Here is a 16,415-nt window from a genome sequence, read left to right on the forward strand (position 1 = left end):
ACAGGGCCGGGCTGTAGCACAGCTGGTTAGTAGCCAGCTGCAATAAATCACTATGACCAAGAGGTCATGAGTTCGAAGCCAGCCCGTCAGAGTGAGCACCAGACCATTAAAGAAAAGCCCTGCTCGTTGTTGACCTAAGCAACCTGAAAGATAGTTGCATCTATCAAGTAGGAAATTTAGGTACCGCTTATGCGAGGAGGCTAATTTAACTAATTTACTACACCATAAAAATCATCCAGCAGCTGTTTGGAATGAGGAAGTATCCATCAAGGACTCGGTGTCATAGTGGATGATGAAGCAGCTGCTCCCCCTGTGGCCGGAATCAAGAATACCCTCAAGATGCTGGAAGCTGGAGAATGTTAAATTGCCTCTGTGTCTCTGTCTCTATGTTCATATGGCACTGAATGTTTGCCATGTATGTGTAGATTGTGATCCACCCTGAGTCCCTTTTCGGGGTGAGAAGGGCAAAATATAAATACTGTAAATAAATAAATAAACTGTGAAATCTGGAAACCCTTTGTTGCAGACCAGCACATGGGCGGTGGATATGGGCTCAGTTATTCTAACTCAAGGACTGAGGCAGTTGAGCAGTGCAGCAGCCGTATCCATGACTGAGCAGCCCTATTCAGGATCCACTCTGCTCACTCCATAGGGAAATGGGGCTAGAAAAGGTGACCTAAGCAATAGTCTGCCTATCCCTGACTGGACTAGCCCAATCAGCAGGGTTACCACCTTGTTGTCAAAAATGGAAAATGAATTATGAAACATACAGACACCTTACAGATTGTGCAGCTACAGGAAAATAGCTGGCTACATCTCTGCTGACCCCTGACTTTGTGTGTCAAAACAGAATGCTGACCTGTATAACAATCAAAACAAGTGAGCTGTGATGGCACAAGTCTATGCAACTCTTACCAGGGCTTGGCAGATGCTGAACAGTGGGGAGGTGCAGACTGCATATGTGGGCTAATACTCATATGTAGGATCTCAGATGTAAGTTTCTTACAGTGGTGCCTTTTTCACTATTGCCATATTCAGTTCAGAGTTGCATAAGCAGAATCCCGCAAGTGTAGCTAATGCACAGGCATTTGCATACTCCTGGATTGTGCATAACTATTTATTAGTACAGTAGAGTCTCACTTATCCAACGTTCTGGATTATCCAACGCATTTTTGTAGTCAATGTTTTCAAAACATCATGATATTTTGGTGCTAATGTTGTAAATACAGTAATTACTACATAGCATTACTGCATATTGAACTACTTTTTCTGTCAAATTTGTTGTATAACATGATGTTTTGGTGCTTCATTTGTAAAACCATAACCTAATTTGATGTTTAATAGTCTTTTCCATAATACCTCCTTATTATCCAACATATTCACTTATCCAATGTTCTGCCGGCCCGTTTATGTTGGATAAGTGAGACTCTACTGTATCTACAGCATACCTCTTGATACATTGGGGTGGTGCAAAAAGCCCTTGGCATGTTTCCCATTGCGCAAGGGGACAATAAAGAGGCACAGAGGTGAGTGTGCAATGTTGGTGTGAAGGAGGGTAGAATAATGCAACCATGACACAAAGAAATGTGGAGCTTGTTTCCAAAAGGTATCAAATCCATCTGAACAAATTCAACAGGAATTGAAAAACTCATGGTGAAGATCAAGATATGCCTTCCTTTGCTATGGAATGCAATTTTCCAGGCCCTGTACCAAAGTGATTTGATACATTTTGATAGTTTTGATCTGTGCATAATATTCTATTGCTAGCCAATAATGTACCACCTATAACTCATTTCTTTTTTGGATTTGGTACCTTTTGGAAACAAATTCCACAAATATAAGTGTGTATTATACAAGTATAATGTAGGAGCTCACAATGCACAGAACCAAAGAGTCGGAAGGAGCCACAAGAGTCATCTAATCCAACCCCATTCTGCCATGCAGAATCAATAGATATAATCTTCCCAATCGGCATAATCCCCCAAATTGCTATGCTCCCCGATACAGTGGGAAATTTGGCACAGTTCCTCTTGATTTGAGGCGGAGCTAATGCTAATGCACAGAGCTGTATCGATAAAGAGTTTTTTCCATTTGGCGATGAAACATGCATCTCTTCGGTTGGCAAGGAGAAATGTTTCAGACCAACCCCACCTTTCCAATCACTCTGTCCCTGAATCAAACTGTCACAAAATGACCAAGTTTCTTCTTTTTTAATAAACTTTATTCTATATTACAAATAGTTTTAATTTTTTTGTTCTGGACTGCAAAATAGGAATGCCTTATATTTACATACACAGGTATACAATTAAGTATAACAAAGGTACAGAAGCTTTACCAAGTAACAACAGGGTTCCATTTTAAGCAGTTTTCAGCATCATTATCCCTTTCTGCTTTTGAAACTAGGGTAATTGGAGAGGAAAAATGAAAACAAAGCAAGGAGGGAAGATAAGAAGAAGAAGCAACAAACATCAATAAAGCAAAGGTTTGATTTTTGCAATCTAGGATCTGTTATTTGTGTGTGTGTGTGTGTGTATGTATGTTTATTCTGTAGCTGATTGAAATACTGTCCTTTAAAGAGATACCTGACTTGACCTGTTTGAAGTGATCACTTTACCAAACCAGAGGGGAATACATGATGCATCAGGTACAATAGATGGTCAATTTAATTGAGGTGTCTTTTTGCGTATTAAATATTTAAGTTGTTCCAAGGTTTGCTGATCATATCACAATGCAACAAGTGTGATCAGTTAATATCATTGGGCCATAGCTTGGAAAAGTGACTTTCTATAAAAGGGAATTTTCCCTAAGTGGGGTAGTGAACACGGAGTGATGTTTGGTTTTGCTGGCCTGAAAACAAGCAGTTTTTCAAACAATGGGTGAGTATTTTTATGGTACACGGAGACAATGAGATCTGTGCCTCATTGCTTCTCTCTAGGGCATGGGGATGCCATAGATGACAATGCAAAGGGTACATGGCTATGGGGCAATTTATGCCCCCTTTCCTCTTCTCTTCCTTTCCATGCAACAATGGCTGGAGTCCCTGTTGAAAACACTGTTGTCTTCCCTGGCACATGACACAGAACTGGATGCAATTGCAAACATTAGATTCAGAAGCTTTTAAGCCAATACCGTTGAAGTATAAGTTAGGTACATCACGACTTGTGCGCACAAAGCAGGATAGCCACAGCTCCAGAAACAATGTTGGTTTCTTTGGGTGGTCTTATCTCTAGGGGCAAAAATAAGGTGGCATTTGGAGGCCAGACCGGCAGCCCAGAATCTTTGCAAAGTTTCAAAAGCTGATGGGGCACAACGCTCTTCAGTCAGCCTTAAAACCAAATAGCAGCTTCCCAGAGAATGGTGCCTTCCTACTACATTGTTTTTCTAATACCAAACACAAAGCATGGCTAGCATCTCTCCAATTCTCCTATTGTTCTCTATTTTTTAAAAATGAGAACTGACAGTTGTCTTTAGCCCCTTAAAACCTATGCCAAAATACATTTATGTGTTTTCAGGGTGGCACAGGACAATGTTTTTCGAAAACTGGAATTCAGCTGAAATAGAATGTCCATGGATCAAAGCAATGCTCATCAAATTTAGCCAACTGGAAATTAGAGAAAGTTTGTAGTTGAAACCTGAATTTTGCACACAAATTATGTACTCATCTTTAGGTTGAGCACTGATAATATATACTTAGCCCTGTAACCAGAATAAGATAGCTTGTTGTTTCTTTTTGCATTATGAGCATAAAAATAGAAAATGAAAAGGGGATTAGAAGCCTAGTCTGTACACGGAAGACCTTCATGAGATTGGAGAGAAGAGCTCACGCTTGCACATCACAATGGTGGCACATTTCCCAAATTAAAAGAATCAGATATGGGGGAAAAAAACACAAACCAAAGAAACAGATATTTTTGGGATACCAAAGTCAACAGGATGCAAATGGAGATTTGTTAAAAACTTCCCAAGAGAAAGAGGGAAAAGATAAGGTTGAGAAAGGTGTATGCTTTCGTTTTCCCACTGCCTCCCATTTCTGGTTTTGATATGTCTTGATATGTTTCATTCCCCCCTTTGAGGTTTTTGAGTTTGAAATTAAAGCTGGAATCCTCCAGGTGCACTACGCCGGCGTAACGTTCTGCTATGCCGGCATAAGGCACTTTATGGAGCGGAGGAGCAGAGTGGCAGCCAAGGAAGTGGCCAAGAAAGTGTCTCCGCCACTGAAAGAAGAGGCCCAGCTTGCTCCTGAGTAAACCAGGAACTGTCAGGACACCTTCATCTCCTGACATTGCTTGCCATCCTCATTCCCAGCATTGCACTGCCATCTCCTCCAACATAGTTACATTGGCCAACAGGATCACAGCCAACAGTTGATCAAGTCTGTACCAGTAAAAAGAAAAATAAAGAGAAAAGCCCAAACCACCGAAGTGTTTGAAACCTCTTTAACCAGAAGCATGCCGAGTCTCCGTTTCCTCCCGTCCCCCTCCATAGTTGTGCAAAAAAATCATGTTTTTCTTTCTGATACCATTGTTCCTGCCCGCTCTACCCCTTTCCCTGCTCCCCATGTGCAAACAATCCTTCATTATCGGGAATATCCTCCCACCAGCTTTGCTTTCCATGTTGCTCTTCTGAATTTGAGGTTCTACACTGTTGAATGAATGCAGTTTGACACCACTTTAATTGCCTTGGCTTAATGCTATGGAAACACGGGAGCTGTAGTTGGCCTTCTCTTCCAAGTGCCTTACAAACTATAACTCCCATGATTCCATGCCATTGAGCCATGGCCGTTTAAGTCATGTCAAACAACATTATTTCAACAGTGTAGATGCATCTTCAGAAAGCATGTGTCCAGACTGATTGAAATAACAAGGAAGCCCCAGATTTAATTCCTGTTCCTTCTGATTCTATTTTGGAAATGTTTTATTTATTTTCTATCAGCTTCTGGTATGATCGGAGACATTTTGTACCAGCTCCCCAGGTCAGTTTATTTTAACCTAGTGTAAAATCAGAAGAAGAAGAAAAAATAGAAATGGATGCTGGGATTTTTCAATCCATCTGGATGCAACTCTGAGAGACATGAAATCGTCTTCCGTCTCAGTCACCTACGGCACTTCATTCATTAAAACCTTTGGTTTCTTCCATGTTTTAAAAAATGTTTTCAGTCTTCAAGGCAATTTTTTTCTCTCCTATGTGGGCATCTGGATTTGGTGTGTTGGTTTGCATGGCTCTTCCTAGCCTTACACCACTTCTAAAACTGTAAGTAATGTGGCAGAACCAGCCCCAAGGGCCATTTTCTTGTCCGACAGACCTCAGTTCCTCACTCTATCTACTCCACAATTCATGCAGACAGACCCCATCTACACTGACATATAATGCAGTTCAAAACTGCACTATATGAGCAATATGGATTGTATTACACTGCATTAGATAAGTCTATGCTGAGTGTATAATGCAGTGCAGATGACAGACATATCAGTGAAGGATATCAACTTTTGACTATTTCATCTGTAGTTTGTGGGTTGTGTCCATGGAGCTTTAAAGGCATGCATTTTGGGTATGATTTACTCAAGGGTTACAAGGGACATGTAGAGACATGGGTTGGACTGGATGGCCCACGAGGTCTCTTCCAACTCTACTATTCTATGACTCTACATGGCTTGCCATTCAGTTTCCTTCTTTCCAAACTGGAATGTGACACAGCCAAGATACTCTGAAGTCTTTTTGACTTCACTGGAAAAGCATCATCCATTCACTGTCAAAATAACAATATGCTTTACTTTGGCTTGATTCTTCATATGCTACTTTATATTCCCATTACTCCAAGCAGTAAACAGAACTCCCCTTTTTATTATTATCTTTAAAGTTCTTCTAAAAGACTGGGAAGGTTTGCTTCATTTCTCACACAGTTGGGCCCCATATTCTTTATTTTGGCTCTCTGTGCTCCAATTAGCTCAAGAAAGGCCTATACATGGCCTGCAAGCCCTAGTCTCCAAGCCACCACAAAATCAGCTGTCATTGCAACCCACGATGCTACAATTGCCACCAAAATTGCCACATCCTTCTTCACTTTTTGTTCTTCCTTCCTTCCTTCCTTCCTTCCTTCCTTCCTTCCTTCCTTCCTTCCTTCCTTCCTTCCTTCCTTCCTTCCTTCCTTCCTTCCTTCTTCTATGCTTCACCATGTCCTATGACTTCATGGAGCAGAAGGACACTCTGATGCCTCCTTATGCCATGGGACCTCCAGCTCCCACTGAAATCCAGAGACCACGGCAGTGGAGAAAGACTGAGACATCCGAAACGTTGTTTGGTAGGGGTTCTAATGCACCACACCCCAACCCTGGGACCTTCATGATCTCTATTGCAGATTTTGTGCTCTGTGTTGTGCTGTTAGAAAGGTGGTGGAAGAGGCAGAAGAGCCAACAGACCAATTGAGTTAGAGGTTGCCTCACTTCCCAAATCACAGCTAGATCGCTGCCTTAAGAAGGAATACATGCCCTTGCCTGTTCTGAAAGTAACTAAAGAAAATATAATCAGAAATAGCAAAGTCTCTGGTTCAAGTGTTGGCAAAGTGTGACCCATGGGTTGTTTGTGGTTTTCCATAGCTGTTTTTATGCCCACTATCTCCCATAATGTTAAAAATGGCAAATTTAGCAAAATTGTTGCAGCAAAAGCATTCAAATGTCCTATGGGGGTATTATTGTCATATGCTTCCCCTCTCTGGTCTATTTTAGGCTCTGGAATGGCCATTTCTAAATACTAGAAGCGATTTCCTGTAGTTAAAAAGCCCTCTCCTAGGCCTCAAACGGCTAAGTGATATGCCCTCCATACCTACTACAAAATTTGGGATGTATTATGGGGCAAAAATAGGCTTTTTTATTTTTTGTAGGGAAGTTTGATGATGGGAGCATATGTTCCCCTGGACCCTCTAAGGTCTTCTAGAGTCCCTTTTTTGAAAAGGAAGATATGTGCGTGTAAAGCCGGCTTTCTTTCAATTACGCATTTGAGAGGCACAGAGACCAAAGATAAAAATGAACATTTAAAAAACCCAAATAAACCCAACAAAGCTAGAGATGAATGACGACTGAGGATGGGGAAAGGGCAGCTTTCTTTGTTCTCCGCACAGTGCCAGGAGAGCAGCTGGCAGCACGGTGAGTCCACGAGAGTCCCGTCGGGACAAGGACAGGGGGAGAAGCAGCACGCGCGGGTGGGAAAAACAAGAGCCAAGTCCATTCCCACTCCGTCGGGATTCCCGGAGGCAAGAGAGCAAGTCCCGCCTTGGCGCAGCTTGCGCATAACACTGAGTTTGTGTGCGCCCTGGGCCTCCGTGCCCAAGGAGCGCCATTAAAGCAGCATGACAGAGGCAAACCCAAGCGGCTCCCTCGACTGGTGAACGGACGATATGAAAGGGATGCTCTGGGCGAAGGCAAAGGGGGGAACCTTGTGGGTGCGGGGGTCCACCTGAATGGTACCCACAATTTTGGGATTCCTCCACGGAGACGTCCCTTGAGTTGCTTGGCATCCATTGGTTCGGCAGGTGCGCCGCAGGGGGGTCGCGAACCGTTCAGGTGACCCTGCTCGACGGCCAATCAGAAACTTGCACTTGGTAAAGAGGATGTTCTTGACTGAGGCACGGCTTGGTTTTGTTTTGTTTTGTTTTTTGTTTTGTTTTGTCCCCTGGTAGGGCTGTTCTCAGCTGTCTATGCTCATGAGGGTTATAACTTGTTCAAGTTTGTAGGCCAGTTTCTGCTTGCCGGCTTGGTCGTCTTGATCGAGAGCCCCGAGGATCTGCAGAGGAAGAAGGGAGCGGGTGGGTGGGAGGGAGAAGACATTGTGATGCAGGTTAGTCATGCCAAGCAAGGCAGGTATCAATTCACCTTGGAAACGGTTCTGGCCCAATTTACTTGTCCAAATTTATCTCCTCCTATGAACCAATACGATCACTAAGATCATCTGGAGAGGCCCTGCTCTCAGTCCCACCTGCCACACGGGCGCGGCTGGTGGGAACGAGGGACAGGGCCTTCTCAGTGGTGGCTCCCCGGCTGTGGAACACCCTCCCTGGAGATATCCGACAGGCTCCTACCCTGCTGGGTTACCATGAAAACATGGTTATGTGCCCAAGCTTTTGATGAGTAAATGATAAAGTTGACATGACCTGATTTAAGGATGAAGCATGAGGATCTTGGACGAATTGAATTAATTAGTGTGTTAAAGCACTGAGCTGCTGAACTTGCAGACCAAAACATCGCAGGTTCAAATCCCAGGAGCGGAGTGAGTGCCCGCTGTTAGCTCCAGCTTCTGCCAACCTAGCAGTTCAAAAACATGCAAATGTGAGTAGATGAATAGATACCGCTCCGGCGGGAAGGTAACGGCACTCCATGCAGTCATGCCAGCCACATGACCTTGGAGGTGTCTACGGACAACGTGGCTCTTCGGCTTAGAAATGGAGATGAGCATCACTGCCCAGAGTCAGACATGAATGGACTTAACATCAGGGGAAACCTTTACCTTTATGTTTTTTCAGATTTTTATAATGTGTTTTAACAATGTTATTAATTGATCTATATGTATTGTTTTGCTTTTATGATTGCATTTTTGGGCATTAAATTTTGCCAATTTTTGTAAGCCGTCCTGAGTCCCCTCGGGTGAGAAGGGCGGGGTATAAATGTTGTAAATAAATAAATAACAAACAGAAGATCTGCAAAGACTCACTCTGGACAGATATTTCTGAAGATGTGTCGAAAGTGTGGTCCACAAGCCACAGTGAACAACTCAAGGGAATTGTGATCTGATTTTATCCTGTGAGACATAATTGGGTAAATTGTGGCCTGGGGATGTATGCACCCACTTAACCTATTTGATGTCCCCAATAATGAAAAATATTAATTTATCTTCCAACCTAAATTGTTACAATGTTCCCTCACTTATTTATTTATTTATTTGCTACATTTATATGCCGCCCTTCTCACCCCGAAGGGGACTCAGAGTGGCTTACAAATTAAATGTACATACAATATTATATTAGCATGGTGCAATACTGGTAATAAATTACTATATTGTACTGTATCAATATATTATAATATTATTAGTAATATTACATGTAAAATATAATATACTAGCTTTGCCCGGCCACACGTTGCTGTGGCTTATGGGAATCCTTTGTTGGCAGTGAATAGCCTTGCAGTCTCAAAGCCTGGCCGTTTTCTGGAGGAGCTGGAGCTTTTTGTTGTATGAACGTAGAGGCATGGATGAGGGGTTGTGCTGCCAAGTTTAGTGTTTCTGGGATGTGTAGTTTTGTTGTTTTGTCCTAGGCCGAAATTTCATTACCCTTTTATAAATATAGATAATTAATATTATTATATTGTATTATTAGTATTATATCATATTACAATATAATATTATGAATATTATATGTATATACAATATGTTATAATTATTATATATTATTGTAAATTATATGTGTGTGTGTGTGTGTGTGTGTGTGTGTGTGTGTGTGTGTATATATATATATATATAAAAACTTATCATGTGGGTTACGTTCCAGGACCATCTGCAATAAGTGAAAATCCACAAAGTAGGGACATTATATTTTGATGCTATACAGGGACGCTCCCGCCACTGCCACTGCCTTGTAAGATAAAGACAAAGCTGTTTCAGCCTCCTTTTCTCTCCCTTTGGCTTCTCCTTCCATCCTTCCTTCCTTCCTTAGGCTTCTCCTTAGGAAGGAAGTAGAAAGAATGATTTATAATATTATTTTATGATTTATAATACTATTTTAGTGTTTATTTAAAAACCATGAAACAGCATGTCTGCAAAAAGCGAACCATGAAGTAGTGAGGGAACACTGTACCTCTAAAAGTCCTCAAATGCCGTAGAAAGTGGTATTGGAGGATATTTTTACCCTTTCTTTGAGACTGGAAGAAACTAATTCAATGGTATTTGATCACAGCTGTGATTTCATCTAAACATGTTTGGGTGGGAATGTAACGTATCCCCTGCAGATATATGGGTCTTACTGTATCTTAATCAAAGAACATAAAATTTTAAGCAATAGCAATTTGGAGGGTGGGTGGTTGGGCATAACAATGTGGAAATCAGAATTCTCATGCTCTGTGGACACATGTCCCCATAATTGTCCACATTGGCGAAATGGATACAAAAACATCAGCATAGTGGAAAATGCATAAAAGCCTTTGCTAGAGCATGTGGGAAGGAATGTGTACAATCTAACACATGTTGGCAGCTGAAAAAGAAATTGCTGAGAAAATGACAGCATTCAGACTGTAAACAAGCAAGCAAAGAAAAACAACTGGGACTGAGCAGGCATTGTATCTGGAGTAAGAAAGGGATAGCGTCAATATTCATGGGCTTTGTAAATATGCTCAGATTTAATGCAGAAGTCTGCTTTCGTAAGCAGATCCACACTTCTGGTTGTAGCCCCCAAAGCAACTTTTCCAGATTCTGGTCTTCTTCACCCAACCACCCCAGCCATGCTCACCTCTTCGTTGTACTTTCCCACGTAGGAGTAGATCTCAGAGAGCGAGCTCATTGTGTTGAATTCATTCATGTGCATGCGGGACTGCTCAGCCAAGTAAGCATTCATGTCCTGGTCACTGATAGCGGGCATCTTCCCAATGTCTGAGTAGTACCTGTTGGGGAGGAGAGAGGCTGTTGAGCATGGTGTTGAAATGCAAGCTATGAACATAGTGAAAGAAACAGAAAGTCCTTTCCGTGAGGAACATGAAGCTACGTGAGGATTTCTTCTCCAGGAGAAGGAAGAAGGGATGGTGAAGTATACTTGGTGGATGGATGGTGGATAATGTGTGTGTGGATGCAGAATAAAATGTAATATCCCCTTTTTTGTGTACCCAATGCAGCTATATAGTCTCTGTGTGTCTACTTCTTATTCTGTCTCACTGGAAATGGAATAAAAGAACTTGTTTAATGTTTTAAAAGTGAAGATATCTGCCCTTATGCTTTGCTACTCCATACTGAATATGCGTGCCCATTATGGAACACATCTCACCACATTAAAACATGCCGCATTATCACAGGATGTCTACACTCCACACCACTGGAGAAATTATACTGTTTAGTCAATATTGCACCACCTGACATCCATTAGGAAGTAGCAGCCAATAATGAAAGGACCAAGGCAATAACATCTCCGGCCCATCCTCTGATTGGATATCAGTCAGCACACCAATGCCTTGTCAGGGAATCGTCACCCTGACCGATAAGGCAGCGGTGAAAGTGGTACTAACAAACGACAGCTCAGTCGTAAATTATCTGCTGATCCCAGTGTTTCTAAAGGCTTTATTTACAAGTTATTTACAACACTAAATACCATCACTCTCTGGACACATGTTTCCTCGGTAAGGACAAAACATGGCCCGTCCTCTCGGCTTGCTGAGTTCATTATCACTGCAATGTGGGCTAGACAAAACTACGGTTAGGTGGATCTGTAATTGGCTAAGCGAACGAACCCAAAGGGTGCTCACCAATGCGTCGTCTTCATCATGGAAAGAAGTGACAAGTGGAGTGCCGCAGGGCTCCGTCCTGGGCCCGGTTCTGTTCAACATCTTTATTAACGACTTAGACGAAGGGTTAGAAGGCACGATCATCAAGTTTGCAGACGACACCAAACTGGGAGGGATAGCTAACACTCCAGAAGACAGGAGCAGAATTCAAAACGATCTTGACAGACTAGAGAGATGGGCCGAAACTAACAAAATGAAGTTCAACAGGGACAAATGCAAGATACTTCACTTCGGCAGAAAAAATGGAAATCAAAGATACAGAATGGGGGACGCCTGGCTTGACAGCAGTGTGTGCAAAAAAGACCTTGGAGTCCTTGTGGACAACAAGTTAAACATGAGCCAACAATGTGATGCGGCTGCTAAAAAAGCCAATGGGATTCTGGCCTGCATCAATAGGGGAATAGCGTCTAGATCCAGGGAAGTTATGCTCCCCCTCTATTCTGCCTTGGTCAGACCACACCTGGAATACTGTGTCCAATTTTGGGCACCACAGTTGAAGGGAGATGTTGACAAGCTGGAAAGCGTCCAGAGGAGGGCAACTGAAATGATCAAAGGTCTGGAGAACAAGCCCTATGAGGAGCGGCTTAAAGAGCTGGGCATGTTTAGCCTGCAGAAGAGAAGGCTGAGAGGAGACATGATAGCCATGTACAAATACGTGAAGGGAAGTCAAAGGGAGGAGGGAGCAAGCTTGTTTTCTGCTGCCCTGCAGACTAGGACACGGAACAATGGCTTCAAACTACAGGAAAGGAGATTCCACCTGAACATCAGGAAGAACTTCCTCACTGTGAGAGCTGTTCGACAGTGGAACTCTCTCCCCGGGGCCGTGGTGGAGGCTCCTTCTTTGGAGGCTTTTAAGCAGAGGCTGGATGGCCATCTGTCGGGGGTGCTTTGAATGCGATTTCCTGCTTCTTAGCAGGGGGTTGGACTGGATGGCCCATGTGGTCTCTTCCAACTCTACTATTCTATGATTCTAAGCAAGCATCTCCTTGCATTCCACAGTTCATAACGAATGTTCCCTCCATGAAACGGAAGTCTTGACCCATTGGCCCTCCGGGCAATCAATCAGGGCTGGCTGTAATTAACTCCTGGACTGCTGGAATGCTTGTCGGAACACATATACACAATCCAACAGCAACAATTGATTGAACATTTCATACTATAACAACAAAAACACTAAGATACCTTAAATCAAGAAATAGTTTTCTAAGATCAACAGCAGTGGTTCTCAACCTGTGGGTCTCCAGGTGTTTTGGCCTACAACTTCCAGAAATCCCAGCCAGTTTACCAGCTGTTAGGATTTCTGGGAACTGAAGGCCAAAACATCTGGGGACCCACAGGTTGAGAACCACTGATTTACAGAGATACCCACAGGAGCACCTAAGCAAGCAAGAGTCCAAAAGTGGCAGACTAAAAACGGGAACCTCAACCCATGGCTGATACTAGATGAGAACTCCCTCCTGGGCACACAGAAGACTGGGTGACTTGGAAGGCGCTGAAGAGACTGTGCTCTGGCACCATGAGATGCAGAGCCAATCTTAAGAAATGGGGTTACAAAGTGGAGCTATCGACATGTGAGTGTGGAGAAGAGCAAACCACAGACCACTTGCTACAATGCGGTCCGAGCCCTGCCACATCCACAATGGAAGACCTTCTCACAGCGGCACCACAAGAGGCCAGCTTCTGGAAAAAGGACATATAGCATCTTGCCAAGTTTTTAAACTTTGTGTTTTTAAATACATTATAACTGTATCCGCAATTTGCTTCTGACACAATAAGTAAATAAATAGTCCAATGGATTTGAGAGGTGGATCTGGCAAAACCCCGGGGACCATCTAAATAGCTCATGGCCAGAGATAACCATGTGCTTCCCATTCATGACGCAGAATATGCCACTTCCGTATATTGTAGTACACTGTACCACATGGTCCAATGGCCTGACCCAGTATAAAGCAGATTCCTATATCCCTATCTAGTGCAAAGGTTTACCTGCAGAAGGCACTGCCTCTTTAAGAAAGTTCCTATTTTGGGTTGCCCCCTCCTTCCCCACTGCTCACCCCCTCCGCTCCCCAAATGTGGCAGGCCTTGGAGGACGAGATTTGCGGAAGGCAATCAGTCACTGTCACCGGCAGCTGTGCTCTGCTGTCAACTGGTTAATTAGGCTCCGTCATTTACATTTTTAATTTCTTCAATCTGACATTTTGTGTGTGTGCGCGTGCATGCACACACATACAAAGAGCCCCTATCACCCTTGCCATCCGCGATTTTATAATTAGGAAGACAGAAAGAGAAAAAGGCAGCCAAAATAGCTGACAGGTGCCTTGTTGACGCTCCTGCCGCCACCTGCTGAGTTCAGCAACCAAATCTCCTGGGGAAGAAGGAAAAGGGATGATAGCGGTGGCATCCGTGGCATCGTGGAGAACAAAGATGTGGGCAAGTCAAGAACCAGCTCTTTAATCTCAAGGAAAAAATAAGGGATGATGGGAGGCAAGTGCCCACCTCCATATTGTCTTCTACTGTGTCAGGCACAGAGGTGGGGACAATGACTACTTTGGACTAGAGTTCTCAGTTCACAAAACTGGCCATGCAAAAAAGAAACTTATCGAAAGTTCTGTTCGTACTGCTGCTTCATCTTGGCCAAGATAGCTCTCTGCTCTGGCTACTGGCTACCAAACCATATGATTTTTCTTAAATTAATAGAAAACATCTGATTGACTCAACATGTGCTTTCCTCACCTCTGCATTTTGGAAACCACTTTGCCCTCTTTGCCACTGCTTTAAATGCCATGGGTCAATGCTATGGAATCATAGGAGCTATAGTTTCCAAGGACTTTATTTTTTATTATTTACAATATTTATATTCCGCCCTTCTCACCCCAAAGGGGACTCAGGGCAGATCACAATGTACACATACATGGCAAACATTTAATGCCATTTGACATACAGACAGAGAGAGACGAAGACACAGAGACTATTTAACTTTCTCCAGCTTCCAGGCTTTTTGAGGGTATGCTTGATTCCAGCCATAGGGGGAGCTGCTGCTTCATAATCCACTGTGACACTGAGTCCTTTGATGGATTGCTTCCTCATTCCTTTCTGCACGCTGCTGGATGATTTTTACGGTGTTGTAAATTAGTTAAATTAGCCTCCCCACATAAATGGTACCTAAATTTTCCTACTTGATACATGCAACTACTATCTTTCAGGTTGTTTAGGTCAACAACAAGCTGGGCTATTTATTTTTTTAATGGTCGGGTGATCACTCAACCGGGCTGGTTTCAAACTCATGACCTCTCAGTCAGTAGTGATTTATTGCAGTTGGCTACTAACCAGCTGCACCACAGCCCGCCCCCCTCTTCCACTTTAGCCTCTTTTCCAAAGTGTGCTGGTGCACAATTACCAGGATTTCATAGTATTGAGCTGCTGCAGTGAAAGTGGTGTCAAAGTGCATTATTTTGACATGATAAATGTATACTACCATTCCTATTTCTATAATCAGAGTACAAACTGTCCTGAGCTATATAATATGACTGTTGATGCCCACTAATTCTTAAATAGACATATTAAGTCCTACAGAGACGCAAAAGGCCTCACCAAGTTCTAGGTTCATGGAGAAAAGAGGTGGAGGCAAATGGCATCTCAGTGACAGCAGATAAGTAACATGCAGCTAGGATAATGGGCACTGAATCCATGGGGGTTGCTCAAAGTTTCCTCCTAATTTGCTAAAGTTTTTCAGCCAGATTGCTCACCCTTCTGATAAATGGGCGAGGGATAATTTACTGCATCCAAGGAACCGAGCCCAAAGCAGCTGGTGTGGGATTCTAGTCGGAGAAGAGATTGTTTTGTGGCTCCCAAATGGAGCTTATGGAAAGACATTTCTTGCTCTCAATCAATATTCCATGCTTGCCCTCCTGTTGAGCTGAATGGGAGAGTGAACGCTGGCATAACACTGAATTAAAGATGAACAATGCCTTCGTAGGCGGAAAAATGGTGGTGCATAGTCTGGATTTGTAGGGCTCCACATTGAATGGTGAAGGAGTGAGGTCCTCTGCTTGAGGTGGAAACATGCCATCACTGAAACCACAATGAGCACTCTCAGAGACTGCCTGCCTCTCATATCACATCTCCCTAATTGGCCAATCTGCCCTGCCCAGAGATATTCAGAGCTGCTCCAGAAGGCATTGATGAAGCATTGGACATTGATGAGGAATTGATGAAGAATTGAGAAAGGTGTGCACCTAGGCCATGGAGATGGAGATGCTCTCCTTTGGTCAACCCAGGACCCAGAAGATCTCTTTTTCTAGATACGATTGCCACCAGAGGTCTTGCATTTTACAACTTAGGTACATACTATCCAAAGGATAATTTCTTCCAATGAGAGTCTCCAGAAGACCACTTTTTCATCACAATCACAGGTAGAATCATAGAATCCCAGAATCCCACCATGTGCCTTTTCTCTTCCCCTTTGCATTAATTTCTAGAAGTCATTATGTGATGCATATTGCTCCAGGTGGGACCTGCCATGGATATGTCTATCAGAGATTAAACTGACAGAGCCAGTACCAATGGAAAAGAGGTGCCACTGAGTTGTTATAACGTCATGGATTAGAAAAATGGAATTTTAGGATTAGAAGAGACCACAAAAGTAATCCAAGTCCACCACAGGTAGGAATCCACATCTCAAGCACTCCTGACAGAAGGCCATCCGGTCTCTGTTTAAACACCTCCACCACAATCCCAGGAAATGTTTTCTATCTCAAACAGCTCTTACTGCCTGTAAGAGCTTTAGGAGGTTCTTCCTAAATGTTGGACAATATTTTGCCCTTTATTCTCAATGGCTATGCTTGTGGGAATGGATGATAACTGGAGTTACCTAATACCTGGTTTAGA

At 43.1% G+C, this 16,415-nt stretch overlaps 1 protein-coding gene across 1 annotated transcript in view; it reads right to left on the minus strand.

The window, feature by feature from the left end:
- Positions 1–2,195: 2,195 nt before the first annotated feature.
- Positions 2,196–16,415, minus strand: part of plxna4 (plexin A4) — a 612,214-nt gene continuing 597,994 nt past the window's right edge. Inside the window, exons 31-32 of the mRNA XM_003220748.4 lie at positions 10,487–10,637; positions 2,196–7,776 (exon numbers count right to left, since the gene is read on the minus strand). Of these exons, the coding sequence (XP_003220796.1) occupies positions 7,681–7,776; positions 10,487–10,637 (247 nt within the window). The 3' untranslated portion in view covers positions 2,196–7,680. The remainder of the gene's footprint in view (positions 7,777–10,486; positions 10,638–16,415) is intronic.

This window comes from Anolis carolinensis, chromosome 5 (genome assembly GCF_035594765.1).
Source record: "Anolis carolinensis isolate JA03-04 chromosome 5, rAnoCar3.1.pri, whole genome shotgun sequence".
NCBI classification, from domain to species: Eukaryota; Metazoa; Chordata; class Lepidosauria; order Squamata; family Dactyloidae; genus Anolis; species Anolis carolinensis.